The sequence below is a fragment of the Stegostoma tigrinum genome, chromosome 18 (genome assembly GCF_030684315.1).
Source record: "Stegostoma tigrinum isolate sSteTig4 chromosome 18, sSteTig4.hap1, whole genome shotgun sequence".
Lineage (NCBI taxonomy): Eukaryota > Metazoa > Chordata > Chondrichthyes > Orectolobiformes > Stegostomatidae > Stegostoma > Stegostoma tigrinum.
The window spans coordinates 35,294,768-35,322,395 of NC_081371.1; the positions used below are offsets into that span (position 1 = coordinate 35,294,768).

At 38.4% G+C, this 27,628-nt stretch overlaps 1 protein-coding gene across 12 annotated transcripts in view; it reads right to left on the reverse strand.

Moving 5' to 3' along the window:
* si:ch211-272n13.3 (coiled-coil domain-containing protein 144A) overlaps nt 1-27,628 on the reverse strand; it is a 140,181-nt gene that overhangs the window by 93,606 nt on the left and 18,947 nt on the right. For 11 of the 12 annotated variants that reach the window (XR_009446888.1, XR_009446886.1, XR_009446884.1 and 8 more), the window contains 6 exons: nt 26,233-26,283; nt 16,763-16,799; nt 14,954-15,023; nt 6,399-6,459; nt 6,030-6,283; nt 2,961-3,105 (listed from right to left, as the gene is read on the reverse strand). Coding sequence is in view for 4 of the 12 variants with exons in the window: in XM_048548492.2 (XP_048404449.2) it covers nt 2,961-3,105; nt 6,030-6,283; nt 6,399-6,459; nt 14,954-15,023; nt 16,763-16,799; nt 26,233-26,283 (618 nt within the window). In the remaining 8 variants the exon portion in view is untranslated. The remainder of the gene's footprint in view (nt 1-2,960; nt 3,106-6,029; nt 6,284-6,398; nt 6,460-14,953; nt 15,024-16,762; nt 16,800-26,232; nt 26,284-27,628) is intronic. The other variant, XR_009446885.1, reaches the window with a different exon arrangement.

The following is a 27,628-nucleotide window of genomic DNA, read 5'->3' on the forward strand; positions in this document are numbered from 1 at the left end:
AAAGTTTTTAACCTCTCAGGTAACTCCAGGGAGACTGGAGTGGGACAGTGGAATTGAGGTAGAAGACTGGCTATGATTGTAATGATTGGAGGACATGGCTCAAGGTGTCATACGGTCTGCACTTGCTCCAATTTAAATTATTACGAGCATTCACAATTTATGCAACCATCAATTCATTAATCTGCTCAGATTATGAGGCCGTACTACAACTTTGAAGACTCTTCTCAAAAAAATTCAAACATCCTTTGATGCATATCGCCTATAAAGGCTTGAAATAAATTTTCCCAATATGAGAGAATTGGCAAGTCACATCAAATTTTCTTTTGATGAGCTATGTCACTGCTTTTGATGAATTTGCTGGAACATAAAACCTGGCCTAAAGGAAGTAAAAATTGGCATAAACAAGCTAACCAAAGTCTTAGGAAAAGAACCTAACTGACTACATTTTCTTCCAAATGTCTCTTTCAGCATGATTTTCATCTGCAACAAACTGAACATAATTTATGCAAATTATGCACTGCAGATTTAACCAAAACAAACTGTATAAGTGCTTAAATGTTATTTTCATTTTAAACTATGCTATACATCAATATGTAGTAAGAAAGGCACAACAAACAAAGGCAAATCTAATTGGGGAAAGTAGTACAAATAACTGACAAAAGTGACAAAATACCAAAAAATACAAACAGGTCCTAATTTAAAATTTAAGCTATAAACTTAGATCTTGCCAAACCTTGTGAATTCTTTGAATTTACACATGTTTTTACATGGTGCTTGGGGCCATATGAAGGAAGAGCAGGCTTTGTATCACCAACACAAAAGGTGAAGGAATATGGCTTAACAGAAAGTATATCACTAGGGGGAGGTGGTGGCAGAGTGGTATGGTCATTGAACTAGTAATCCAGTAGATCCAGGCTAATGCTCTGGAAAAGTGGCTTCAAAATTGTATCAGGAGAAGGGGAAATTTTAATCAATTAAAATCTAGAATTAAAATTCTAGTTTGGATTCCAGTCTTAGGTAACAGTGTGGAGTTTGCACATTCACCCTTTATCTGCATAGGTTTCCTCTGGGTGCTCCAGTTGCCTGCCACAGTCTGGGGAGGTTAGGTGGTTTGGCCATGCTAAATTGCTCCACTGTGTCAAGGGAGGTACAAACTGGGCGTGTTAGCAATAGCAAATGTGGGGTTACAGGGATAGTGTGGAGGCTTGATTTGGGTGGGTTGTTCTTTTACAGGGTCAGTGCAGGCTGGAGGGGCCTCTTTGTGTACTGTAAAGTGTCTATGATTTCAGTGAAAAGGAATCCTTCTAAGACAAAGACAAATGGAAACACTTAGATGAACTGTCTTATCGCAGAACTACCAAAATGAAAATTAGAAACATTAACTGCCTGTGCCTATTTGCTCTTAAAGTGATGGTTAGCCTTCTTTTTCAATGGCTAAAGCCCTATGTCAAAAGTATCCCACAGAGCTCTTCAGTAGCCCCCAGTTCCAGAATTTCTACCCAGTGACAGTGGTGGAATGGCAACATGAGGCCAAGCTGGTCAGCTGGGAGACTTATCCAGACAATGTGGAGTCAACAGTCCTCCCAACCATCTGTTACATGTCCCAGTTTCTGGGTGCTGGAGGTCACAGGTTTGGGAGATGCTGAAGTAGTCTTGAGAAGTTGAACTCCATGCTGTCTCTGCCTCATACCGCGGTAACGGTACACAGTGATGATGGTAGTGGATTCTAAGGTGATGTACGAGCTGCAAAATCAAATGAACTATTTTGTTCTGAATAGCAATGAGAAGTTGTAGCCAGTTCAGAGAAAAAATTCAATCATATTCCTGACTTATGCCCATGTGTATGAGCTTAGTGGGATCAGATGATGAATGAGTTGTTGCTCTTTGAATGTTTTTGGCCAATGGTGACCCCAGGATTGAGATGTGGAAGTTAGGCATAGGTTTAATGGTAAGTAATATTGCCTGACACTTTTATATGAATGTGACTTGTTACTTGTGGATTCAAACCTAAATGTTGCCTCAGGCTTGATGCATTCAGGCATGGTTGGCCTAATTATCAGGAGAAATTGGAAATAAAATGGCATCATGCAATCATCCAGAACAGTAGGGGTAGGTGGTAGGGACAAAATATGATGGGAAAAAGTGGCCTGAACTCAACTGTACTCCCAATGGATAGCCTTCAGATTTGGTTTCAAGTAAATCATCCCAAACACTTCAGAATAAGATCGTATAAACATTAGTCAATGACCAGTTAGACTTATTTGGAGAATGCTGGTGATGGAAACTTATTGGCCAGAATATAACGGTTGATCTTTCAACAGTACAAGGGCATTATTTATATCCACTTGAACATGGACTTGGTTTAATGCACCATCCAAAAGGCAGATCTGACATTACAGCACTCCGTCAGGCACGCAAACAAACATCAACAAGATAGCTTGCTAGAGTCCCAGAACTGGGCTTGAATACATGCTTTTTGACTCAGAGGCAAAGTACTTCTACAGATGCTTTTGCACATAATAACATACCCAGCTTACCAAAATGGTTGGAAACACATAGCTCAAATGATGCTAGGAGACAAAATTTATTACACCTGGGGAAATGGTATGAATTCTGGGAAAAGTTGTAACACGAAATAGATGTTCTTGATTAAAGAACAAATACATAATTGAGGAAGGGGATGTTTTTGTGATCAAAACATTAGCCCAATGATAAAATATCACAACCTGATTCATTAACTCTGTTTCTCTCAACAGATGCTGCCAAACCTGTTGGATATTTCCAGGTATTTATAACAGGGAGTTATGCATTCTTTGCCATTAAATATAGAGATAGAAATAGAAAAGGAACAAGGACAACCTTAAATGAAACACAATTTCAACCAAAGAAATCTGTTTCCTCATTAATGGTGATGCTCAGATCAATTTAAAAGTAAGTTTAAAAAATATACATATTACTACCTTTTCTATGTTTTTGTCGGGAAGTGTCTTCTGCCCGAGTACTATACATGGAAACTCCATCAAGATTAGCAGGTTGATTTGCTGCAACTCTGGAGTTTGGTGAACACATTTCCACAGGCCATGTCTCCTCTTCTGAAGTTCTGTCCTGTACAAGTTTAAATATTTAATAATTGTATTTTTAATCCCATTGCATAGAAACCACATCTAGTATTTCATAAACTGAAGTTACAGATTACAGCAAACAACAAATTTGCTCAACACAATTTTAAACCTCTTATATTAAAGAGGGTTCAGGAAGTATACATTCAGATTCTGGAAAAAATACACTTGTTTATTTTGTAATTTGGTTACATCAAAAATGGTTATCAATTTTATCTTTCAACCCTGATCTCTGCACTGCCTATTCACTCACTGTACTATATACTCATCTTCCTCAATGAGTTCCTTTCTTTCATTCCAGGAGGGAAAAAAGCTCTCAACAGGGCATAAAGAAATAAGGCTGGTGTTGGGTGCCTGACACTTGGCTCCTCACCCCCCAGGAGAGGAACCTGACCCTGACCAACCCAAGCAGCCATCACGCTATGCCTAAGCCTCGACTGATATCAGATTTCCCTGACTTACTGCACCTTTCCCTCTGACTGAAAGCCGTCTTTCAATGGTTTGACTGAGGAGCTGTTGACAACGATGACTAGCAGACACAAAGCCAGAAAACTTAATGGCAAGTCCAAGTAGAAGTACTGTCAGCCTGGTAATTCAGTGTTGGGTAGGAAAAGCACAAAAAGGCAAAACAGGACAAGGCAGAGATGTTGCAAACATCCAGGTGGGCTCATGGTGAGTGAACACTAAAACAGTAAGCAAGCAAGGAGCTTCAAGACGTAGCCTCAACCAATCATGAGCTGGATATCTGCTCTACTGTACAAAGTATCCTTGCAGCACGCTTTCATAATTAGTTGCTGGTGCGCTGAGAAGTACAGTTTTTAAGTTCAGCAGTGTCTTGCAAGTAGATCAGAATGATGCCATGAAAACCGTGATTGACAGACAGGCATTAGATAACTGGTGTCCTTCGATGAAGCATGAATAGTGCTGGTGTCCTGGAGTATGCCCGGAGATTTTGCTGCCAGATTTTCAAGGTAGAGTCCAAGCTATAGCGTAGAGTCACCTGGTAACCGCTCTGAAATTTATGTCAGGAATTCTCTGCATCTAGTTTCTTTACAGTAGGTGATAGAGTAGAAAGTTGCATATTAGTGAAGCAAGATGTGCAGGTAATTAGGTCAATATCGAGCAACAATCCCTCTCAACCGACATCTCGCACTGTTTAGTGAGAATCTTGTCTCTACACCCAACATTTAGTTAAGAAACCCATCCACAACAGGGAACAGCCTCACTGAACTTCACATGGGACTCTCCCAAATTTCATGTTATAGTCTACATTACTCAGAAACTTCGATAACAACTGACCAAACTGTAATACCAGTTTTATATTCAGACCACACGCACTGAATCCATTCCATTCTCTCTTTGGCTGCAGTGGTGGTTGTCATTTTCACATTATCATTTTAAATCAACTAACAATTTTTTTTTAAAATTCTGGGCTTTTGTTTCAACCAACAAAGGAGGATTATTTCTACTCTAATCCTAAAATGAGTGATGTAAATGTTTCCGAAATGAAAAGCACTACAGACCACAGTAAAAGTGTCCCTGATTTTAAGAATAGTTTATCAGTAGACATTAAAACAGGTTGTTTAATGCACAATTGTTAAGAAACAAATTTACATAAAGAAACAAAGAGAGACTGATGCTTGAGCTGGAGAATAAAATAAAAAACTGAAGCAGCTTTATTATTCGCCAAGGTACTAATTCAAGCATGTCTGTCTAGAAGATTTAAAGCCTCTTGTACTTACAACTTGGTATGGCACGTTAATTAGTGTTGCTGCATCCTATATATTGCAGCCTGATTACAAAGATTTAGATTAGTGGTGAGTTCTTGTTATTTCAATGCTGGGAGCCTGGGAACTTAATTCGATACACCACAGTTCTTGAATGATTCAGCTGGCAGCACTATTGTGAATTAATGAAATATTTGCTAATTAATATCTTCATCAAACCACAGTGATTGTGTTAATTTTCAGTTCCTTTATCAATGATGCCGCCACACAATGAACAATCCAGACTCACATCTCATCTGGTCCTCTTGCCCTGTCAAATTTAGGTACCAACAGTTCACCTAAGACTTCTTGTTAACTTGGAGCCCTTCAAGTTACAGAATTTCCTCCCATGTCAGGAAGTAGGGTAACAACCTCTTTTTTTTGAGAAGAAAAAGTATTCATTTAATATCTCAGCCATGTCCCTTGCTTCCACCTGTAAATTCCCTTTTTGGACTTTAATTGGCCCTACTCCTTTCACCACTCTTCTGCTATTTATACATCTATACAAAAACTTGAAAGTCCCTTTTACTTAGTTGCTCGTCTTTTCTCACACCCTTTGCTCCAATTCTTATTTGCTTTCTCACCTCCACCTCCAAAACCCTTTGGTTCTCAAGCTTGCACTGCTTTCTGCAAGAAAAGTTTTCACATTTAATATTCCTGGTAACCTAATGTTCTTAAAACAAAATTTCTGATTTCTGCAGGGAAATTCTGCTATTTCCCTTTCCTGAATCCACATCTTTCTCAATGGTACTGCTAACTTGGAGACCACCAGCACTTTCAGCGATGTTTTCACACACTAATAAACAATTTTTAGTGTTTATTTTCCCCATGCTGTTTTATTATGTTGTATCTTTCAGTTTCACATTATTGCATTCTTAATTTGAATTAAGATAATCGATGTTCTACTTAACTGACATTGCCAAATAAGCTGTAAACAATCTTTTGGATCAAAGTCATCCTCCACGTGATTATTTTCTTCTTCATCTAAAGCAGATTCTAGATCTTGCTTCTTTCTTTGTATTATCCAAACTACTGATTACATTTCATTTCAGTTTTTGGCATTAATTGCCAACAATTTTTCCAAATAATCTTCACTGCACCACTTAAGAAATAGTTCAAATAATTACACATAAAACATAATCACCTGCTTGTAGCCTCTAAAAAGGGTAGAATTTGATCGATTTTTTATAAATGAGCTGGATGAAACCATAGCTGTTTGAGGAGAAGCAAGTAATGGTGTCTTTGACTGAGGTGAACGTTGTAAAGGTGAGCAATTATCATTGTTAACTTCTTCTCCATCGCAACTATCTTCTTCTGATTCTTCCTCACTATCTATATCTGATTCAACTGGATGCGAATTGTCTGTATTCCGGACTTTGGCAAAGTTAGACTTTTCTTCTAAAGGAAAACAGAGAAATCCTTTGTTTCTACTTGCTGAAACAACAAGTTATCAATATACATGAAACAAACCCATGCTCAAACTTAATTCTGATTATTTTTTTCAATAACTTACCATTATCTTTACTTTGCTGGGAAGTATTTAGCAACTTAGTCAAGCTAAGCTTCTGTGAAATCTGTAAAAATAGAAGGTATCAGGTGAATTAAAGAGTTAGAAATTTAAGAGTGCAAAACATGTCTACATAGCATGCTCTGAAGAGAAGGTGCATTTTGGTTGCAATTGGTAAACAGTATAAGAGAAGGAAGGACACCGAATAATGAACAACTGGGTAGTGAATGGACTCCAAGGCTTTGTAGTAGAGGTACAGAGGCCTCAAAGCAGGATTGACATAGAAGAAAGGTCATTTATACACAAAGGACCTGGCAACCCTGAAAACACCTGAGGCAACAGTGGGAAGCAACAATTATCACAGTCAAGGCCAGAAGTGTAGTCAAGGGTCTGGATACAGCACCTTTAGATAGTCAAAGCTCACAAGGTCAGTGAATGCAGCTTCTAATGCTACACCTTATCACATAAGCAACTAGCCACACAAACTGCTCAATGCATAAAGCCTCCTTTATTCAGTACTCCCCAAATGCTCAACCTCTACCACCTAGAAGGACACGGGCAATAGATGAGCAGGACCGTTACTACCTGCACATTCCCCTCGAAGGCACACAACATCCTAACTTAGAACTATATCACCATTCTTGCTCAAAATCCTGGAACTGCCTCCCTACTGTGCACTGTGGAGGTACATACACGCCAAGGACTGCAGTTCAAGACTGCAGCTAACCCTAACCATCACCATCTTCTCAAAGATAATTGGAGATGGGCAATAAACACTAGCCTAGCTAGCAACATTCATCTCCTGCGAAGAATAAGTGCACTTACAACTCATCCTCATTTGAATTATGCATTGGAACTGACTGAAATTCTTGATCTGCTCGAGAAGGAGCTAGCCGTTTGGCGAGTGTCTGTTAAGTGGTCAAGATCTTTTCTATTCCCAATTCCTAAGTGTTAGTATTGGAAAGCGACATAAATAAAAGTGAACTATACAGCTATATTATAACTTAAAATATATTGATGAGTCAAATTTATAGGATGTGGTAGTTCCTGGATACCATTGTGATGTTTCGAACTTCAACATGTGCTGCAGATGTTTACTGATTCTCTCTCTTCAGATACTGTCAAACCTACTGAGATTCTCCAATATCAGAGTATGCAAAGACAGATAGGTTGAGTGAATGAGCAAACAGCTGGCAGAGCAGTGTGGGACATTGATAGAATCCATTATTAAAGAAGTAATAATGGGTTATCATAGTCAGCATATTTTATAAAGGGTAAATTCTGTTAACTAATTTGCTATAGCTCTTTGAAGACATAACAAGCAATGTGGATCACGGAGATTTGTAGACATGGTATACCTCTATTTTTCAGAAGACATTTGATAAGATTCTGCATAAAAGGTTAATGCACGAGGAAATACCACATGGGAATTAGGGGCAATTTATCAATTTAGAGGATTACTGAACCAATAGAAAGCACAGAGGTGGGATAAATAGGTTGTTTTCCTGGTTGGCCGGAGGTAGTTAGCGGGATGTCCCAGGGTTCAGCTCGAGTCCCAACTTTTTACAATCTATATTAATGACCTGGATGCAGGGATAGAAAGTACTATTGCCAAATTTATAGATAACACTAAAATAGTGGGGAAAGTAAGTCGCATTAAAGAAATAAGAAAGATACAAATGGACAAGGACGGGTTAGATGAATGGTCCAATGTCTGGCAGATGAAGTTCGACTTGGATAAGTGGGAGGTCATCCATTATGGTCAGAGGAATAGAAACTTATTACTTAGATACACAGAAATTTCAGAGTGCTTGGATGCATAGGGATCTAGGCATCCTCATGCATGAATCATAGAAGTATTATGCAGGCACTAAGTACTGAGGAAGACAAATGGAACAGAGCACAAAAGTAATGAAGTGTTGCTGCAACTATACAAGGTGTGAGAGAGAATGTGCTTACAGCAAAGTATACAATTCTGGACCCCCTGAGGAAGGATGCAGTTATGCTGGAAGCAGTTCAGAGGTGTTTTACTAGATTGATTCCAGAGATCTAGTTGAGGGATGTAAGGTGCAAAAGGTGTGGTCAAAGAAGATGCTCGCTCGTGTAGACCAATCCAGCAGAGAGGTCATAGTTTTAGGATAAAGGGTAGCAGACTTAAAACAGAGATAAGGAAAAAATACTTCTCTCAAAAGGGTCATGAATCTGTGGAATTCACTAGCCCAGAATGTGGTAGATGCTGGAATATTGTGTAAATTTAAAGGAGCAGATAAACAGATTTTTAATTCATAATTGATTACGGGGAGCAGGCAAGAAAATGGAGTTAAGGTCAAGATAAGATCAGTCATATGATCATTTTAAACAACACAGCAGCTTAGTGGGGCTGAAATGCTACTCCTACTCCTAGTTAGTGTGCTCTTTTGCAACTTTGTAGCATTATGTTCTAGTGATCTCAATTGTTACGGGATAATGTACAGTTCAGCTTAGTACTGGATAAGTCACAGCAGCGACAGGAACCTGGTTGAACAGATCATAATTTAAAAAATTTTAAATCACTAAAGTGATCTTTGACAAAAATATAACCAATCTGTAGTTTATTAACAACTGAAATGAAGATAATCAAAGAAAAATCACCCCATTCTTTTTAAATCTAGACTCTAAGATTCTTAAACACAGTACAAATAAATGAAACACTCTTTTATAAAACGAACAGAGGGATCACCTTTTGGATCGGAATCGGTACGCTATAATGCAGCTTACAAATGCTGCTGCATCAAGAACATCTAGTGCTGTATTTCTAACAAGACCCCATTCAGCTCATTTCCAAGGGGCAGCAAGCCTCTCATTTTTAAATACTTGAAAGGGCTTCAAACAATTAAAACTTTAATTCACTACTGAAACTGTAGAAAATTCTCTCAAATTATTACTGTTATCCTCCAGTGCAAGGCAGCTTCAATTCCTTTTATAAAGTATTTCTTTTCCACCAAATGTATCCCAACACTTCAGCCTGGGATTAATATGAACATTTCATTTTATGGTAATTTCATTACTTCAAACTCCTTTCCTTAAGAAGGCCACTTAGCACATGTTACTCCATTGAAAAACTTCTCAACAGTTCACAGCTCGATACATGTTTCTCTCTTAAATGGCTTTCCAGCAAAGACTAAAAATGAAAATCTAATCCTGGAAAGTCCTTCCTTAAATCCTCTGAGTGACTTTCTCTTACTTGAAATTATGGGTTTCATAGTTCTAGAAGCTAATTGTTAACTCCAAACACAGATTGACCCATACGTTTAACTTCAAATTTCAAACACTAAAGCTTGCAGTGAACGATATTAAAATCTCTGTCAGAGTAGTTGTTCACTTTGGCAATAGGGATGAAATAGCAGGATTCCAAAAGGTGCAAAGGGATTTAGATGCTCTAGTCACAAAATAGTATGCAGGTATAGATCATAATCAAGCAGGCTAATACCCTGCTAACCTTTATTAGGAGAGAAATTGAACATAAAAGAATGTTATGTTTAATGTTATACAGGACATTGGTAAGACTACAAACGGAATGCATGGAATCCCATTTTACAAACATCCAATTTATGAACAATCATACTTAAGAACACTATATCTTACAGATTGCATAATTTTAAAGGCCCAACATATAAACATTTCATGTATTTACAAAAGGCTCTTTCATTTTGTCCTATGTAGTTCTCCAATTTTCATGCAAACCAATTTGAGAACACATTCCAGAATGATGCCTGTTTGCATAATGGGGACTGCTTGTGCAGTGTTTAGTTCTTGACTTTATTTTATGAAGGATGCCAATGCATTGGAGGCAGTCCAGAGAAAGATCATTATATTGATATCTAAAATTGTCCTGTAAGGTTAAGTTGGGCAGGATGGGCTTGTTGGAATTAAGAAGAGTGAGAGAGGTGATTTGATTGAAACGTACAAGAACTTGAATGGTCATGGAAAGGATGCTTCCACTGTGGACAAGTTCAAAATTAGGAGGCACCGTTCTAAAATTAGGGAACAGCCTTTTAGGAGATGGAGAGATGATTTTCCTTTCCTGAGGGTTGAGATTTTGGATTGTTTTACCACATAAGATAGTACAGACAGAAATCATTATATATATTCAAGTACAGGTAGATAGATTCTGGTTAGGCAAGGAAATCAAAAGGGTATTAGGGAATAGATGGGGATATGGAATTCGAAAAACAAGCAGATCTTTCATGAACATATTGAATTGCAAAGTAGGCTGAAGGATCCAAATGGTTTACTTCTGCACCTATTTCATATGTTTGCATGCTTACTCACTTAGCAATGTTGCAAGATTCACAAGCACAGCTCACAGCCTGTACACACTGCCACTTATGATATCATGACAGGCACAGCATCCAGATCGCCATTCACTAACATGCCTTTTCTCACGTATGGAATAAAATGTTGCTCAACTTTAGTGAGCCGGAGCTAACTGAAGTGAAACATATGCACCTTTGTGTCCTAACCTCATGCACTGAGGAAAACACTAGCTGTTATTAGGACAGCTAGGTCTGTGTCTAGCTCTACAGTAAGACTATAGAGATGTCAGTACTCTCATACAAACTTCCTTCTGATATCTTCATTAAAACTCTCTTCTGATTTACAAGCTATAGATGATTTAACTATCATCTGAATTACTAGTGCTGTTGAGAGGGTTTTAAACTAAATTTTCCAACTAACTCATTTTAAACTGACTTAGCAGAGGTATGGGAACTCCTGAGGTTCAACACAAAGACAACCTCGTTGATCTTTAAGGGACTCTACCCTCTCTCTAGTTGCTCTTAACGTACTTGTAGAATCTCTTATCCCATATTCTTTTTCTGCCTTCCTGATTTCCCTCTTAAGAATGCACCTATGCACTTTTTATACTCTTCAAGTGATACATTTGATCCCTGTTGACTATATATCTAATATTGGATTTTTCTTTTATTTTGACCAGAACTTCAACATCTTTGCTCTCTCATCCTACCAGCCTTACCTTTCACTCTAACAGGAACATAATGTTTCTGAACTCTCATTACCATATTTTTGAAAGCCTCCCAGTTATCAGTCATCCCTTTACTTGCGAACAATCCAGTCCAATCAACTTTTGAAAATTCTTGTCTCAAACATTTGCCTCACTCCAGTTAAGAACTTTAACTTTTATGAAAGGCTTATGCTTTTCCATAGCCATTTTAAAGAATTATGACTGCTAATCCCAAAGTGTTCTCTCTACTAATTCTTTAATCACTTGCCCTGCCTTATTTCCCCAAGAGCAGATCATGTTTTGTTCCTTCTCAAGCAGGAGCACTTACATATTGATAAAGAAAATTTTCTTGAACACATTTTAACAAATTCCCCATCATCCAAACTTTTAACACAATGGCAGTATTAGACAATGATTGGAAAATTAAAATCCCCTACTGTTACAACCCTATTAATTTTGCATATATCTGCAGCGTCTCCACACATTTGCTTCTCAATTTCTTTGATTATTAGGGGACCTATTGTCCAATCCTATCAAGGTGATCATCCCTCTCTTATTTCTAATTTCATATATTTTCCAGATATTTTCACTGGACGATCCCTCAAATATCATCTGAAATCATTTGAGTACAGTCAAGATATATTCAAAAATGAAAAACGCAGGATGACCTGAGCTTCCTGAATGAGATAAGAGATAGAAACTAAGATAAATACCAAAAGTGTGCTTATGAAGGTGTCATGTAGAAAACATAACTGAGTCTAAACAGGAATTATGGGGAATGACTGGTATCCAACACAGAGGAATCTTAAACTCTTCTGTAGCAATATTTCTCAATAAGTGGTGTCGGGCTATGAAGGTTACCTATGTTACGAAGTCGTGTAGTGAAATAGTGAATTGGAACACAGGAAGCTAGAATTTGTTTGTAAAGACATAATAAGGGAGAATTGTGCGCGATTCCTTTAAGAGAAAGAGTGCTTTTCTATGCTTAGAGACTTATACATTTAAAAATGTGCACATAGCTGAAGATGTGCAACCAGTTCTAAAATGGAAAAATGCATCAACTGGCTATGTCACTGGAAACCTTAGGCATGTTTTGATGTTCTGGTAGCGAGCTAAAATAAGCCAAATAACTTAAACAAAGCACTTAGTAACTGAACGCCAATTGAATTTAAATCTGATAGTTCTGACAACCTCAGATCAATGTTATTGTAAGAAAATTGATATGTCATCCAAGGTATGTAAGGAAAGGGTTTTTTGAGGAAAAACAAAAAAAAACTGCCATCTGGAGAAAAGCACCTAGCTCTCACAAGATATCACTAAGCTCTCTAAGAAAGCACCGTCTTATCCATAAAAGGTAACAAGCCACTTCTAGCTGACAGTCTTCACAGAGAAAATATCCCTGACAGCAGGCTTAACAAAAGGAAGGTGTTTGACTTGAGAATAGCAGAAGACAGAAGGAGAAGGCAGAGCATTCTGGTAGACACATTCTGTGTGGACTTTGAGAGACTAAGTTTTTTTTTCTTATCACTTGGGTTATGTAAGTGGTATGTGTGTTTATTGGAATAGCACACCAGCAGAATTTTGTTCAGTTACGGAATAGACACGATTTAGGGGGAATTGATCAGTTTGTTGGTTGTTCTGTTAATGTGCTCACTGTTAGGATTAAATAAATAAATTGTGCCTTGTTACTTATAAAAGTGAATATCGGGGATTTTTTTTTTCATTTAACCACCCCTTCTCTGTAACATCTAGTTCAGACGCAGAGTTTCAAAACTAAATATTAAGAATTTTTAAAAAAGCACTGAGGTAAGGATTATGATACTAACTGTTGTTACGTATATATGTGCTATTCAGTTGCCAGTGAGGAAGACGTTTAAGACAGAGGGATTCCAGAGATAACTAAAGGCCTGCGAGCTAGAGCTTCCACAAGAAAAAAAATGTAATGTTTTAATGATGCCATGGAACTGCCACACATTTAGCTTTTCCAGGCAAGATGTTGTACTTTTTTTTTGCTTTTTCAATGTAATGTCCTGATTTTGTGAATATGCCTTATTTGCTCACATCAGCTAGAGTGAAAGCTGAATGTATTAAAAAGATATTAATGCATTTCTTGTAAGCTTCCCCAATACACATACCAACACAATCAATCATACCTTTTTCCAAAGCTGATTGTAAGTTGCACACCATGATCCATGTGAACTGCATGCATGCAACAACTGGCCTCTGAGCTGTCTGTTGTGTTGTCTGATTGCAGAAAACTGGTCAATATTATTAAAACAAATGCAGTGAACAGTTGAAACTTCAAAGGTACATTGTGCAGAGATGGGTGCTAAACACACAAACCTTTTGCTGCATAGCTGAAGTGGGATGGTTGTTGTGTGGCAAAGTGTTATTTTGAATCTTTGAAATAAGAAGAAATTCAGTGTTTCTTGACTGGAAATAAATCTAAGCCAACAGAGTTGTTCGATAATACAGTGATAATGGGAACTGCAGATGCTGGAGAATCCAAGATAATAAAATGTGAGGCTGGATGAACACAGCAGGCCTAGCCTGATGAAGGGTCTAGGCCTGAAACATCAGCTTTTGTGCTCCTGAGATGCTGCTGGGCCTGCTGTGTTCATCCAGCCTCACATTTTATTATCTACGTTCGATAACACAGACTGGATTTCAAAATGGGGATACATGGCAGTCATATTTGGGCTTCGAAATGAATTGAATTTGTAGATGCAAGGTCTATTGATTTCATCCTCATGTCTTGCAGCCAAAATAGAAGCTTTCAAATATAAATTGGATGATTGGAATAAAAAGGATTGATGCAGACATACAAGACAACATGGAATGTGACATCCATTGTATTGCTAAACTCATTTCAGAACACTTAGATAAGCTCAAGTGCAAAGTTAATGAATATTTTCTACCTGAAGACAATCCGCGGATCAGATTTTTGTGAACAACAGATTAATTCATTCACACTGGCAGTGTAACAAATAAGCTGTCACTTTCATTTTCTGAGGAGGATCATCGCATTGAATTAGCAAGCCATCCAACATTGAAAGAATTATTCAACCAAACAAAAAAACTGCCTGCCTTGAAGTGACAACAGAATAATGAATTACTTCCTGAAGAGATACAAAGAAACTCATACCCCTTTCTTACGCATATCTTGGTAAAACAAACCTTTTCTGCATTGGTACTATTTAAAAGGAAGGAAAGATACTATTTGGTATAGTTTCTCCATTTTGCCAACCTTTAATCTCTGCAATTTCAATCACGTACACTCATTTTGTCAGTCTCTTACTTTTGCAAGTTTTAATTTTTGGACAGGTGCAGCATCCATTCGATCTGCTTTACGTTTTAGCTACCTTTATGTACCTTTAATAAATATGGACAACTTCTGCATGATCAGCAGTAGTGCAGTGCATTCCAAAAAAGGCATTTCATTGTCTTATAATTATTGTTATGTGCTAGCTAAGAGCTTCTAAAATCAAAGGAAGAGATACCATAATGTAACAATTACTGCAATCCTATTTGAAAAATCACACCATTGACAAAATGGTACCTTGGAATTAAACTGGAGTTCCTCATCATCATTTGAAGATAGCCAGGAGTCACCTGCACCTTTTGAGGCCCTAAAATTAAGATGTAAAAATAATTCCAAAATGAAAATACACCAGGGTTTTTTAAAAATGTTAAAATGCTACAGAAGATGAATATTCCTCAAAGTGTTTTTGAAACGCAAGACCAGCTGCAAAACTTTTCATCTTGCACTCGTCAGGGCAAATGCTAAAATGTCAAATTTCAAATGATCACTGTTCATTTTACTGAAGAGGTCCCTGCACATGAATGTATGTCACTTCTTGCAAGTGTGAATGAACCATGTTATGAGCATAATTAGCTTAAATTGGTTGCTACTTTTACTGTTACAACACTGAACTGTTCATCAAATGTTGCCCAATCACAGAATCACATTGATCGGTAAACTGTTTCTTTTAGATTTTGCAAGCACTAGTTGGTTAAGTACATAATGTGTTCTCTGCCTCATTCAACAGTTGAAGCAACAAGTTGAGAGACTTAATTAGCTAACCACTGGGACATGTGGCTAATGTGCAAATTCAGGTTTAGAAAACTATTGCTGAATCATTTAACAATTGCACCACCAACCAAATTAAGGCAATCAGTTGAGCTTGTAATTAGGATAATTTATACATGCTCAAAACAATGAATATCCAAATGCAGGAACTAAGTTTCTGAAAACAAAAATAATATTTTCATGCCATGAATTTTTTAAAAAGATTATCCGAAGCATACAAATCCTAGGACTCTCTTCCTTTGTCCACGGCAATGTCTTAGTCAATCGAGTTTATTTGCTAACTAAGCAGCACTCTTTTCACCTAAAATACAAATTGTGATCATTTGAAACTTGGTGTTTTGCATTTATCTAGTTGTTTTTATTCACTCATGGCATGTGGCCTTTGCTGGCTAGCCAGCCTTTATTGCTCATCCCTAGTTGACCTCAAGGTGTTGGTGGTGAGCTGCCTTCTTGACCCATTCCAGTCATGTGCTGCAGGCAGACTCATTGCCATTAGGGTGGGAATTCCAGGATTTTGACCCAGCAATTGTGAAGGAACGGCAGTATATTTCCAAGCCAGGATGGTGTTTGCTTTGGTGAAAAACTTCTATGTGGTGGTGTTAACATGTATCTGCTGCCCTCTGAGTGGAAATATTCACAGATCTGAAAGATGTTATCTAAGGATCTCTGATGAATTTCTGCACTGCATCTTATAGATAGTACACACGGCTGCTACTGAGCATCAGTGGTGATATTTGTAGATGTCATGCCAATGCTTCATCCTGGATTAAGTGTTGTTACAGCTGCACCCATCCAGACAAGTGGGGAGTATTCTATTATGGTCTTGACATGTGCCTTGTAGAGTGAACAGGCCTTGGGGAGTCAGGAGGTGGATTACTTGTTACAGTCTTCCTAGCCTCTGACCTTCACTTGTGGCCACTGTATTTTGTATGGCAAATTCAGTTGATTTTCTGGTCAGCCCAAGCCTGGGCATTGTCCAGAACTTTCTGCATTTGAACACTGACTGCTTCATTATCTGAGTCGTCACAAACGGTGCTGAACATCAGCGAATATCCCCAGTTCTTAATTAATGATGGATGGAAGATTGTTGATGAAGAGGCTGAAGATGGTTGGGCTTTGGATACTACCCATAGAGATGCCCTGGAGTCAAGATGACTGACGTGCCACAACCATCTTTCTATGGGCCACGTATTCAGAAAAGTGCAAGATGAAAGGCTTTGATACCATATATCTCTTTAGAGCAATATTCAAGCTTTATACTACGGACTGACTTCTTACCTACTGACTGATTCTGTATGAGATGCATCATCTGCTACTGCAAAACAAAGTGAATAACTTATACATGGTTACAAAATATATAATTTCATCGCTCAAGTTTTCGTACAACTTTTAATTTGAGGTTTGACATTTTTAAATTAATTCAACACACCTGATTTCAGAAACTGTTAATCAAAAAGGAACCTATGTTTATTCTTTAGACTATAACGGACATACTGAAAACGAAAGGTCTACCTTTGAACTTCTTGATGAAGCTAAATGTCAACAGCTGTTTCAAGAAGGGGTTTAAATTACTTATCATTCCTAAATCAAAAGGGAAATTTGGGAATTAGAGATAATTCGTTTAAGTCTCAGTATGGGTAATCAAAGGCATGTCATTGCTTTGGAGATAGTCTGCTTTTTTTTTGACTTTGGGTACGAGAGATATTTCTTAGAAAATGAAACTTGAGGTCTAGGTCTGGAGCAGCCTGTCACAGCAAATCCACCAGCAGCTTAAAAACAACCAGAACTAGTGACCAGGTGCTGTCAGGGATTGAGATGTTTCAGGTGTGAAGTCACTCTGAAAGAATGAAATGAGATCCATGTTTCAGATGAAGAGTCCTTAATCCTGAAATATGATGGAGAACTAGCATGTTCAGCTTGTTGGATGGCAGTTGAACCTCAACAAGTTGTAAACCTTAGAACAGCAGGAAACAATCTGGAGAACCAAATGAATTCCTTGAAGCTGAGTCATATCTTGACTTTAGTCCCAGGAAAAATGAAGCAATCCTCAAGATTTGTGAAGTATAGAAGAATGCTTGGGTGGAAAAGAAGTATCTAAGTGAAAGTGCTACTGCAATTTTGGGATTTAATGCTTACATGTTTACAAAGCAGTGCATTAGTTTGTAGTACTTGCTTTAACAGGTGTATGGTAAAGATTTAAACATAAAATTGAGCTTTTAAGTTAATAATTTAATTTCTTTCTAAATTAAACTAATCTGTCACCATCACAAAATAAGGAACTTGGCTTGTTAAAAATTTAGGCTTGGTTCTCTTTTATTGTTGAGATTTTCTTCCCCAAACGCAGCAATCTAAGGGAATCTTTCCTGTAGAATAACAGCATTTAAAAGCTTTACTCTACTCAGGCTTGTTCACATTGGAATACTTCTACATCTCAACACAAAATAACTTTCACTTCGTACAAACCCCAATTATTAGACACTCTAGAGCAAATGTTGCTGCCTACCAGACTTCAAAACAAAAGGTAGGGTATACATTCAATTGCTCTCACACTTCAATATGTACCTGCAAGTATAAGTTGGTTATTCAAAGTGGAAAACATCTTTGGATTACTAATGTTATTGATGTATTGCACAGCGCAGGTCACATCATTATCAGGACTCTTTCCCACTTCCAAAACATACACCTTAGTTCTTAGTCAAGGGAAGCAGGAGACAGCACGCAACATCAAACACAATAAATGTATCAGAACACAGGACTGTAGCTAGTAATAAACAGAACCAAGAAAAAGGGCAACAGAGCCTTGTGCATAGAGGAAAAACTACGTTCAAAAGTTGAGACCAATGCATTGGAGTTGATACTGTAGGTAACAACTTTAATTCTCACTGTTTTCAACATTCATTAACAAGTGTGTCTTTATGAAAGTAAACAGAAGGCCAAGGCGGATCTTCTTACATGGATGTAATAAATGGCCTCCAGCACTCAATGAAGTACTTAATCGGCGTTTTTCAAACTCTCATTATTCAAGGGATGATTTTCGGTAAAAGATCAGTCAGCCATAAACCACGCTTAAATTTTCTTTTCCATCGAAGTCCAGATTTTGATATGTTAGAGCTTTCTACCTGATATAAAATCTTACTCCGTCTTGTTGTAAAGACTGTACCTTTCTAGTCTCCTGCAGTTTTGATTGAGGACACATACGGAGAAAACAAACTTGAAAGCCAAGAATTGTTTCGTTTTAAAAGTCACTTGATACTCATTCTAAGGGCTGTTAGTACAAGCAATGGGGAAAACTTGCAAACAAATTAAAGCTGGGGGCTGTACACAAAAGGAGATTCAGCCAAGAATAATTTGCTAATTGTTTCATGAAACAGCGACCAATTGAATTATAGAATCCCTACAGCGTGGAAACATGCCCTTCGGCCCAACAAGTCCACACTGACCCTCAGAGCAACCCATCCCCAAACACTATGGGGAATTTAGCACAGCCAATCCACCTATCCTGCACATCTTTGGACTGCGACAGGAAACCGGAGCACCTGGAGGAAACCCAAGCAGACACAGATGTGCAAACTCCACACAGACAGTTGCCCAAGGGTGGAATCGAACCCAGGTCCCTGGTGCTGTGAGGCAGCAGTGCTAACAACCGTGCCAACTGCTGGTGACAAAGGTTTCCTGCCTGCAAAGAATAGTTGTTGCAGAGATACTTATGGGTTTCGGATACCTAGGTCTTTTGAAAGTTGTCATAGGTAAACAGGGTGGTTAAGAAGATGTTTAGCATGCTTGCCTTCACTGCTCAGACCACTGAATTTTGGAGTTGGGACATTACACTGATGTTGTACAAGACTATGCTAAGGCCACTTTTGGAGCATTGTGTACAGTTCTGGTCACCCTGCTATAGGAAGGATATTATTAAATTAGACAGAGTTTGGAAAACTGGGTCGGTGCGGACTAGTTAGACCAAGGCTCCGCTTCCGTGCTGTATGACTATAATTGGGAGATTGGATTCCTTGGCTGAACAGTGCAAATGGACGTGGGAATGCTCGGGATTAGAAGCCACTGTGTCTCTGAAAAAAGGTAAAATGACATTTTTGCTAGAAGCAGTAGAAAACATCACGCCTGATGATAGCTTATTTTCTCCTATAATTTCTGTAAGCCTTGGATTTTCATCAACAAGTCAGAGGTACAGGTGTGAACTTGTCATCTGTCCTACACCTGGAGAAGAAAGACCAAGATGCAGTGTTCAGATCAGCAAAAGGATCACTTTTTCAAGTCCAGTGGACAGGGACCAGTCACGTACCTTTCTAGTCTTGCCCTTGACAAAATCACCTTTTTTTGAACGTGCACATGCGTGTGCATGAATGAATTAATATCTGTAACCTAGCAATATACCACACTGATAACATCACCTTAATATTTTCTTTGGCCATTTTGCTTTTAAGAAATATAAACAAACACTAAAAAGGTTGGTTAAAAGATCTACAAAATTTGGATGATGGTCTTTTGTTCCCTTAATAGGCATTTCTACTTGAGATCATATTTGTTCTGTCCTTCACATATTAGCATTTGTATAATTTTGTAAGTTTGATACTCTCACAAAAATTGTTCAAAGAATACAGGCAGCACAACTCCCTAATTCTAATTTATTTGAAAAAGTGATTGTGATCAGACTTCCTGAACTGCAGTCTATGTGTCAACGGTACTCTTACAATCCTGTCAGATTAGAGCTCCAGGATTCTGATCTAGTGATGGTCAAAGAGCTGCTATACACTTTCAAGTTGGGATTGTGACAGAATGACTTGGAAGGAACTGTTATTGGAGGCATTTTCCTGTGCTAGCTGCCTTTGTTCTCCCAAATGGTAGAAGTCCCAGTTGTGGAAAGTAACTTTAAAGAAGAGTTGGATGCTACACCTCATCTTGAGGATGTCTAATGGTTGCCATTTGTATAAGCTTTGACTGAAGTGCCAATTATCTCAGTTGCTTTGCATTGTTAGCGTTGAGCTTCCCAAGTGTTGTTGGAACTGCATGCATCCAGACAAGTGGAGAGAGTGCTACATACATCAGTTTCGTGTCTTACAAATGGTGGAAAAAAATTGGTCACTCACCACAGACCATCCAGCCTACAGTCGTCAGGCCATATTTATATGGTTAGTCCTGTTAAGTTTCTGGCAACCACTCTTCTTCCCTAGGATGCTAACAGTGCTTCTGTCAATACACAATGTTTTTGAATGACATGGGGAAGTGGTTAGATACTTTCCTGCTGGAGATTATCATTTCCTGGCATTTTACTGGTACAACTGTAAATTGTCACTTAGCAGTTCAAGCTTGAATATTGTCTGCATCTTGCTGACAAGATGCCTCTGGACAACTTCGTTTTCTAAGCTTAGAATGGTACTGAACAGTGTACAACCTCACCACTGACCAAGTGATGGACAGAAAGGCATTGATGAAACTGCTGAAAATGGCTAGGATGAGGAATTCTTACTGCAACGTTCTGAGATTGAGGTGATTACCTTCCAATAATCACAATCAATTTACTTAAGCATTCATTCAGTACAACTCCAGCTAGTAGAGAGGTTTTCCCTCAATTCTCATTGACTTCAGTTTTATAAAGGCTGTGATGTCCACACAGCCAAATGCTGTCTTAATGTCAATGGAATTTGCTCTCAAATCATGTCTGGAATTCAGCAAACTTATCCACATTTAGTCCAAGGCTTGAAGGAGGTGTTGAAAACTGATAGCTAAATGCCAGTATTGTAACTTTACTGGAACAGCTCATTTACAGATCCAGCTGGTTCCAGAACATAAGTTTTCAGCACTATAACTGAGATCTTGTCAGAACTGTAGTCTTTGCTTTCCAATGAGCACAGACATTTTTTTGACATTATGTTCCTTGTGATGGCAAGGACCGGAGGAGGCCATGGTGGATCATAAACTTGATATGTCTTGTTGAAGTTGGTTCTATACAAGATATTTTTTATACACATTTGCTGGCCTCTACCTTCACTGAAAATGAGAACGTTTGAGAGAAATTCTTAGAGAGCTACTTATTTGTCCAATGCCATTCACAATGAGATAAGACAGGATTAAAGAGCTGACCTGATCCGTTAGTTGACGCACTGCACCGCCAGTTATGATAACTTTTTTTTATATTTCCCTGCTGTTTATCATGCATGTGGTCTTATCAGGTTAAACATAATTGAACACAATTCCTAGAGATAACTGGTGCTGCTTCTGTCATGCTTACTTTCACCACTCAAAAATCAGGATTGGTAAGACTTGATAAAAGGTAACTGAGGAATATGTTGGGCCACAGAGTTGCAAAATGCAGTGGCGTCCATTGTTGTTAATGGCCTAAAGTACTTTTGAGCTGCTCAAGCTCTTCTGAATCTACATATTTTAGCATGGTGGTAAAATACTACCAACATGAACGAGGATGACCTCAATGCGAAGACAATTTTTTATCTACGCAATATTAATCACAGACAGAGGCATCTCAGCAAGTAAACCAAAAAGAGTAGACGGTGAAGTCAATAAGTTTTTCCCTTCTCTCCATACTTGTTCTAAGTCAAGTCTGGTATCTATCTCCGAGGACTTGCCAGTTTGTTCAGTCATAGTGTTCCCACATCAATCTTGATGATGGCAGCAACTCCCAGGTTGCATTCTATTCCCTTTCTGCTGTCAGTGCCTTTTCCAAGTACTGTTCAACATGGAAGAATATACATTCTATATTGACAAAGGGCAGTAGAGTCAGAGACATACAGCATGGAAACAGATCCTTTGGTCTGACTCATCCATGCCAACCAGATATCCTAATTAATCTAGTCCCATTTGCCAATATTTGGCCCATATCCATCTAAACTCTTCCTATTCATATACCCATCCAGATGCCTTTTAAGCATTGTAATTGTACCAGTCTTCACCACTTCCTCTGGCAGCTTATTCCATACACTTACCACTCTCTGCATGAACAAGTTGCCCCTTAGGTCCCTTTTAAATCATTCTGCTTAGCTTAAACCTATGCCGTCTAATTTTGGGCTCGCCCACCGCAGTGATAGGACCTTGTCTACTGACCTTAACCATGCCCCTCATGATTTTATAAACCTCTATCAGGTCATCCCTCAGTCTCTGACATCCCAGGGAAAACAGTCCCAGCCTATTCAGCCCCTCCCCTGTGGCTCAAACCCTCCAATCCTGGCAACATCCTCGTAAATCTTTTCTGAATCCTTTCAAGTTTCACAACATTCTTCCTACAGGAGGGAGATAAAAACTGCACGCAGTATTCCAAAAGTGGCCTGACCAATGTCGTCTATTGCCGCAACATGACCTCCCAACTAAAAACCAAAAGAACAGCAGATGCTGTAAATCAGAGACAAAAACAAAGTTGCTGGAAAAGCTCAGTAGGTCTGGCAGCATCTGTGAAGGAACAAACAGAATTAATGTTTTGGGTCAAGTGACCCTTCCTCAGAACCAACTCTTATACTCAATGCGATGACCAATAAAGCATGATAATCAGTGACAATGTTTCACCTGATGCCACAAGACTGTATCAGGTCCAGAGGCAGTATTACGTACTCATAGGGCCATTGAAACTGTATATCATAGTCTCACAACATTTGGGTGGGTCTGTTGGCTGATGGGAGAATACATACCCAGTAATAGTGGTGGCAGAGGTCGGAATGTTTGCTGCATGGTATGGTTCTGAGAATATGAACTGTCAGGTTGTTGGTTGATCATTCAATGGAACAATTCTTCAAATTTCACAACTCCCCAGGTTTTTGGGAATGGGACTTTACAGTGACAACTTGGCTATGCATGTCTTTGTTGTGCTGAGTAAGAAAGAATAGATGGCCCACCAATTTTTATCATTTTTTAGTAGTGGCTTGATTAAAAAACCAACACGGAATTAAATTAAACTCCCCAATTTTCGTTGTGAGGTATGAACTCTTCCCTCTAGATCATTATTCCTGACTCTGAATTACCAGGGAAGTAACAGTCTTTACTCACAGCAACATGCTCAAGTTAAGGTGGTGTAACAAAAATGAAACATGCTTGTTTTAATTTGGTTAGTTATTAGATTAGTTGCTCATTATTAGTCACAAAGGACTAAAGCTAGTTACTACCAGCTACTTCTTCAACTAAAAGCAATTTACACATGTTCTGGTATCTATACCTGACTCCTGTAGAATAAAGGAGTTTAGGATCTAAAAATATTTTGAGCTAACAGTAATTTTTTTTATTAAGTATTATTCTTATTAATGATGAGCAGAGAGATCTCAGTGTCCATGTACACAGATCCTTGAAAGTTGTCACCCAGGTTGACAGGGCTGTTAAGAAGGCATACAGTGCTTTAGCTTTTATTAGTAGAGGGATAGAGTTCCGGAACCAAGAGGTTATGCTGCAGCTGTACAAAACTCTGGTGCGGCCACACTTGGAATATTGTGTACAGTTCTGGTCACCGCATTATAAGAATAATGTGGAAGCTTTGGAAAGGGTGCAAAGGAGATTTACTACAATGTTGCCTGGTATGGAGGGAAGGTCGTACGAGGAAAGGCTGAGGGACTTGAGGCTGTTTTCGTGAGAGAGAAGGTTGAGAGGTGGCTTAATTGATACACATAAAATAATCAGAGGGTTAGATAGGGTGAATAGGGAGAGCCTTTTTCCTAGAATGGTGACAGAGAGCATGAGGGGGGGCATAGCTTTAAATTGAGGGATGAAAGATATAGGACTGATGTCAGACGTAGTTTCTTTACTCAGAGAGTAGTAAGGGAATGGAATGCTTTGCCTGCAACGGTAGTAGATTCACCAACTTTAGGTACATTTAAGTCATCAATGGACAAGCATATGGACGTACATGGAATAGTGTAGGTTAGATGGGCTTCAGATCGGTATGACAGGTCGGCACAACATCGAGGGCCGAAGGGCCTGTACCGTGCTGTAATGTTCTATAAAGTACTGTGCTTAACAGTGTTCATAACAGGCTTATTGTTGAGTAAATTTTCAGGGGGAAAATGAAGATAATAGCTCAAGCCAGCATCACAAATGCTTTGAAGTGATTTCACCAGTAATTTCCTGCTTCCTGATTCGGAATGATGGCTTTTGGGAAAACCTAAATCAAAGTGTCTCTTCATTCATAACAAAACAACATTTCTTTGATTCAAGATAACAAAAAGTGTAGAGCTGGATGAGCACAGCAGGCCAAGCAGCATCTTAGGAGCACAAAAACTGACGTTTTGGGCCTAGACCCTTCATCAGAAATGGGGGAGGGGAGAGGGTTCTGAAATAAATAGGGAGAGACGGGGAGGAGGATCAAAGATGGATAGAGGAGAAGACAGGTGGAGAGGAGACTGACAAGTTAGAGGCAGGGATGGAGCCATTAGAAGTGATTGTAGGTGGGGAGGTAGGGAGGGGATAAGTCAGTCCAGGGAGGACGGACAGGTCGAGGGGGTGGGAAGAGGCTAGTAGGTAGGAAACGGGAGTGCTGTTAGAGGTGGGAGGAGGGGATAGGTCAGAGAAAGAACAGGTTAGGGTGGCGGGGACGAGCTGGGCTGGTTTTGGGATGCAGTGGGGGTAGGGGAGTTTGATACCACTGGGCTGCATGTGGAGTTGGAAGGGAATGTGGAGCGGACAAGGGAGTCATGGAGAGAGTGGTCCCTCCAGAAAGTAGACAAGGGTGGGGAGGGAGAAATGTCTTTGGTGGTGGGGTCGGATTGCAGATGGTGGAAGTGTCAAAAGGATGATGCATTGGATCCAGAGGTTAGTGAGGCGTTACGTGAGGACAAGGGGGATTCTCTTTTGGTAGTTATTGCGGAGATGGGATGGGAGGGATGAGTTGCGGGAAATATGGGAGGTACGGTCGAGGGAGTTCTCGACCATTGTGGGTGGCGGGAAAAGAGTTGCGGTCCTTGAAAAATGAGGACATCTGAGATGTATAGTTTGATTCATTCATGTTTAGTTAAATAGATCTTCAATATATATGACACAAAGTGTGATACTTAGGAAAATCATGATGCTAACACATTACAGACTTCTAAGGAAATATTTACTACTCCCGTTACAGTTACTGAAGTTTTGTTCCAATGTGCAGGGGGAAAGAGAACTAAAAATCTAAAAGTTGGTTTCACAACCCTAAATACAGCACAGTAACAATTAAATGTAGTGATTTTAATGAGCTTAAGTTACAATTTCATTAGAAATGCATAATGTATAAATCAGGGTTGGCTGTTTAAAAAAAAAGAAATTTATATACAAATCTCTTTTGTTCAGGCAGGATATATTAGCAAATGTTGCTCACAAAATTCTGAGTGAGTGTGAAAATATTTTAACATCCACATTTTAGAAAAGTACAATTTCAATTCAGTAATAAACTAGAAAAAAGACAAACTACAGTGAAAGTTTAAAACACAAAATGTTGCAATTTGAGGGAAATTACAAGGTAGAAGATAATTTTTTGTAATTATTAAAGCAGAGTCAGGTTTGCTATTTTAAATATACTGAAATATAATTATATAGCCCATTTCATCCAGCAACTGTTTGACCAACATTTGCAATAAATTTGATTTTCTCTGTATATCAATTTAAAAACAAACAATTTGATCTCTTTACACTGTGGTGGAAAATGGGAGCAAATAAATTTTACAAGTGATCTCATTAAAGCAAATGTTGTGCAAAAACAGAAAATGTAGAAGTTAAGTGGGACTACGTTTAATCATAGGCATATTTTACCAGAAAGTTTCTATTGTCAATACTACCTTTCTCAGAATCAGTGGTTCGCCACTTCTGTGCAGGAGACTCCTGAAACTCTACGTCCATAGGAAAAGACATGAGGAACAGATGAGACAGTGTCAGGAACAAGAGAAAGTAGAAGCTAAAACAGCAGAACTCTAAGCATAATATTGCTACCACAATTAGGACAAATAGGAAAATATTGTTTGAAAGGTTTACCGTATTCTTTTTGAATACTGAACTAGGATGTTCGAGAAGCCACGTTAAACTGTTAAAATACTTCCTTTTGAAACCAAAATTACCTAAGATGTTTTCTGCATTGTTGAATTATAACACAGTAGTATATTAAATTTTCTTCAGGGGACTTTAAAAATTATTTTCACTAACATTCCAATTGAAATGACAGAGTATGAAATGGAAATAACCCAGTTAATTATGTTTGGTCCACACAGACCATATTATGTGTACAAAAATATAAATCCTCATGTAGTCTACAGACAACACTTTCTTGATATTTTAACAAACTGGATGTGGCAGATGGTTGTTGCATAAATCATATCAAATATAATACTCTGACATTATTCTTTAGTGTTTACCATTCCTTGACTTAAGGACAAAGTAAAGAATTTTTTTACTCCAATATCTTCTCATGTCTTCAAGTTCCCAGTCAGATGGGTTTCCAGCTTCTGTCTCAAAACAGTCTATGAATCCCAATCCTAGAAGATCTCACATTTTTCCATATTAACTATCCTGAACTTTAACAGTCAGGCCATCAGGATGCTACAGAACAGCCCACTAAATTAAGTAGAGATCGTTAGATGCATAGAATCTTTGTTTTGAAGAATGAATTAATTTTGATTAATCAAATGTACTGAAGGTTTGTGTTGTAGAAGTAACCCATAAGAATCCATTCAGTTTAAGAATATGCAAGTCAATCAAGTGCCCTTAATTGACTTGTAAATCGGAGCATACATAAATGAGTTAAGCAAGCCATCACCTGTCTCAAATTCCAGTGATTCTGCCTTCCAACCACAGAAGAGAGCATTTGTTATTAATGCAAGGATTCTTTGAAGAACGAGCTGAGATACAACTCAACTAAAATTCCTTAAACTTATGACCAAAACTCTCAACTCACTGCAGGCATGGGAATTATTTTACAGTTACAGGAAGGATGCCATCACTAAATTCAGTTTCAACTTAATAACAGATGTCAACTGGAGTGCATGATTAGGTATCCAATGCAAATACCAGTTTACAACAGGTACAAATTAGTGAGAGTCTCAGAAGAGAGTCAGATTAAAGTATTGAACAGATCAGGGAATACTATTCTCAAGCTTTCCAAGCATTGTTTGTTAATACAGTTATTACACAACTACTATTCACAGCAAAACAGCAGCGTAAAAATGTAGCTCTCAACCTGTG